General features: G+C 38.0%; 1 protein-coding gene across 1 annotated transcript in view; it reads right to left on the reverse strand.

Moving 5' to 3' along the window:
• Positions 1-2,780, reverse strand: part of LOC106940351 (DENN domain-containing protein 2C-like) — a gene marked incomplete at its 5' end in the record, with an annotated part of 39,974 nt that extends 37,194 nt beyond the window's left edge. Inside the window, 3 exons of the mRNA XM_015023068.1 lie at positions 1,022-1,177; positions 2,033-2,112; positions 2,639-2,780. Of these exons, the coding sequence (XP_014878554.1) occupies positions 1,022-1,177; positions 2,033-2,112; positions 2,639-2,780 (378 nt within the window). The remainder of the gene's footprint in view (positions 1-1,021; positions 1,178-2,032; positions 2,113-2,638) is intronic.
• Between the last annotated feature and the right edge of the window lie 382 nt (positions 2,781-3,162).

Below are 3,162 nucleotides of genomic sequence, written 5' to 3' on the forward strand. Positions count from 1 at the left end.
TATAAAATAATATAAAATAATATAAAATCAGCCTGATGCATGACTCCGAGGAGAGCAATTTTCTTTTTAATTATTTTTATTTTCCTAGAAACGTAAACAAGCAACGCTTAGCCTGGCGGCGGGGTTAGTAAAGCATGGCGGGCTGCCAGGCTTACGATACACTGGGTTATGAAACCCTGAGGTGGAAAGCATTTAAATAATTTACAGTCTCATTTGCAGAACTAAAACCTATATTTCCCCTGGGTGTGAGATCAACTGTACATTAACATTTACAGAAGTTATTTATCTGACATCTCTGTGTTTTCCTGCCACACAAGAAAACATAAAACTGTTCAAAGTGAACCAGTTCTCTTCATTAGCATAACAGAAACAAGCAAATAGAAGAAGCTTAGACTGCTGCTGTTAAAAGACACAAATGTGAATGACAGAGTACAGAAACAGCCAGAATGTTTCTGTAGAATTGCTGATCTATAGCTGAGAAACACACATGTACTTATGCCTGTTTCAATGTATAAGTACATTGCATTGTATAATAACTGATCAATTTACAAGAACAGCACTTTAGAAACAATCTAACAGTTTTTCCATTTCTGTCTCAAGAAGGAAAAGATTCAGCAAAAACATGTTAAAGCAAAAGCTAACCATAAACGTCTGGCATTTATCCAACACACTAACTACACAGTAAAAGTGTCAGGCAGGTTTCAAAGCACCACTCCTCTATTTCTCCCTCAGCCAGATCAATTACCTTGGAGTTAAATTCTGTCCCAGTCCAGCGGCTTCCCAAAGCCATGAGTTAGAAGTTTGCTTTCTCGTTCAAAGAGCCTAAATGTGACAGAAGGACTTGCATTTTGTTTCACTCCTATCTGTTTCGTTCAGCATCCTCTCCTTCCTGCTCGGCAAGTTACTGCCCCTGTCGTTGCTTTGCAACTTTTACCATGACTCATCGTTTTACACTGCACTATTTCCCATTAAGCTGAAGCATTTAGATGCATAAAATGGTTTAGAAAACACAGACAGCTACCTGAGGAGTCCTGTGGACTTTCTGAGCGCTGCTGTGTCGAGGTGATGGTGGTTTAACAGATTCTGTAAAAGTTGAGGATTTGGATCCCAACACCTGAAATATTTTCTTGTCCACTTTCCCAGCGTATCCATGCAATGTCTGACCTTTAGGAGAAAACTGAAGCAAACAAAAAGGTTTAAGACATGATTTCTACATTGTACATTGTACATTTCTACAATCTTTTCTTCTGTCAGGTGAGATAGTTACCATTTTACTTTAGGGATACAGAAATAAATAGGGATGTCCTGATCCAATCAAAGTATCATCCTGTGATTTTGATAAGAGGATCTTTCAGATTGATCAAACTCCTCACAGCCATTGTAAATCTACTCTGTGTGACTTTGTCAGCCCAGGTGAGACAGGGAGTGTTTTCTTGTATAACAGCTGCTATTTTATAAGCCTTGAACTTTATTCTGCTGAGCTAAGACATATGAGCTGGAAAGAGAGACGGTATTGGCTGCAGCACAACGTGTCTGTGTCATGTGACCATATCTCTATGTCTACCTTAACCCTCAACAGAACGGAAACTGAGGACATAAAATTAGCAAAATTAGGAAGCAGAACTGCTCTTCCTGTAAGGTTTGTCTTATTTACTGGAATGACACTGAGACATGCTACATGCTGAATTATCAACAAGTCCTATCAAAACAGACAAGAATAGCCTAGCAAACTGTACAGAATGAAAACGTTAGCAGCAAGAGTGATATATGAGTTTATTTGAGACCAGAAATGTGTGCCAGGTGAGATATATATTTAGAAATAAAATGTTGTTATCCAGAAATCCCTGTTCAGACAAAATATCTGACACTGTCAAGAAAAATGGAAACTGCAGTGAGAATCATGACTGGAACACAAGGGTTGTAGCAAATATCTACAGATAAATTATTGAGGTCGATTATGAAAACAAAGAAATAAAATCCTTATTGAGACATTCCTAATAAGTTAAAAAGTTATTTGAATTTCCTTCCTTACCTTTGGATCTGGGGGCTTTATAGGAAGACACATAGTGGACAGCTTGACATCTTCATAGGGGTAATCCCTGATCCCATCATCTGCAGGTAGACAGTCACTCAACATGTTAGAGAGAAAAACTGGAAGATTTAAATCATATCAGATGATCTGACATGTCTAAAAACCTTCAAAAACACAATGCAGATTTTGGTGGAAGACTGCCCACTGAAAAGCAGAAAAAGGTCTTAGCCACATCCCAGAAATCAGAAATATTTCTAAACATTTCTTCTTTTGGATAACATATCTTAATGAAAAAATCCATACAAAACAAAAAGACTAAGAAAAAAGTGACTTGTAAGTGTATTTCTAAATAGCTCTAGTGGGAAATGACTGATGTCTTATTTTGCCATATTTTGAAAGAAAGATCATAACTGACAGCAGCCAGAGGCTGTGAGGTTACCACGTTCCAGGAAAGCTCATACTAAAGATGTCCATTTAACCCACGGCAGCCGCCCACCAGCCAATGATTTCCTGCCTTTGCTGTTACATTAACAGAACTGACTGATCATAATCTGGAAATAAATTCAATTACTACACCACACAGTCAATGCATGGAGTTTGGCTTACACACAATATCCTCATAAATATTGTCATCAGAGTAGGCATGGTAGAGGTCAGGGTGGACCTCTCTGTTTCCCACAGTGCCCTGCTGCGCTGTCAGGCGGGTTGCATCTTCATACTCAAACGACTTCCTGCAGTAAGGACACAAGGAAAATTAGTTCAATACTCGATTTTAGTTCTATATTGTCTAACATCACATCTTTTAAGGCAGTTCTCTGAGCTGTCTTTAAGCTTCTGCTGAGCTGAAAAAAAACTTAAACCGAATAATCTGCAGAATATTGACAATCTTCTATGTAGTTTTAGTAAAAAAAAAAAAAACTGTTTCTGGTTTGAAAAAGCCCCAGAAAAGTTCCTCTGTGATGCAAAGCATGAAAACGACGATAAGCTTTCATGAAATTCAGTGACAGAGCATTCTTACCACATATGCTGAGACCAAAAAGGAATTTCCTAATTAATTATCTCTGAATGTTTTTGTAATGTAGAACAGCAGCAGCCAGAAACAGAAACTGTTTCTTAACTGCGTTTCAGGG

Source organism: Poecilia latipinna, unplaced genomic scaffold (genome assembly GCF_001443285.1).
Source record: "Poecilia latipinna isolate Pla-1442-1.1 unplaced genomic scaffold, P_latipinna-1.0 Scaffold3191, whole genome shotgun sequence".
Lineage (NCBI taxonomy): Eukaryota > Metazoa > Chordata > Actinopteri > Cyprinodontiformes > Poeciliidae > Poecilia > Poecilia latipinna.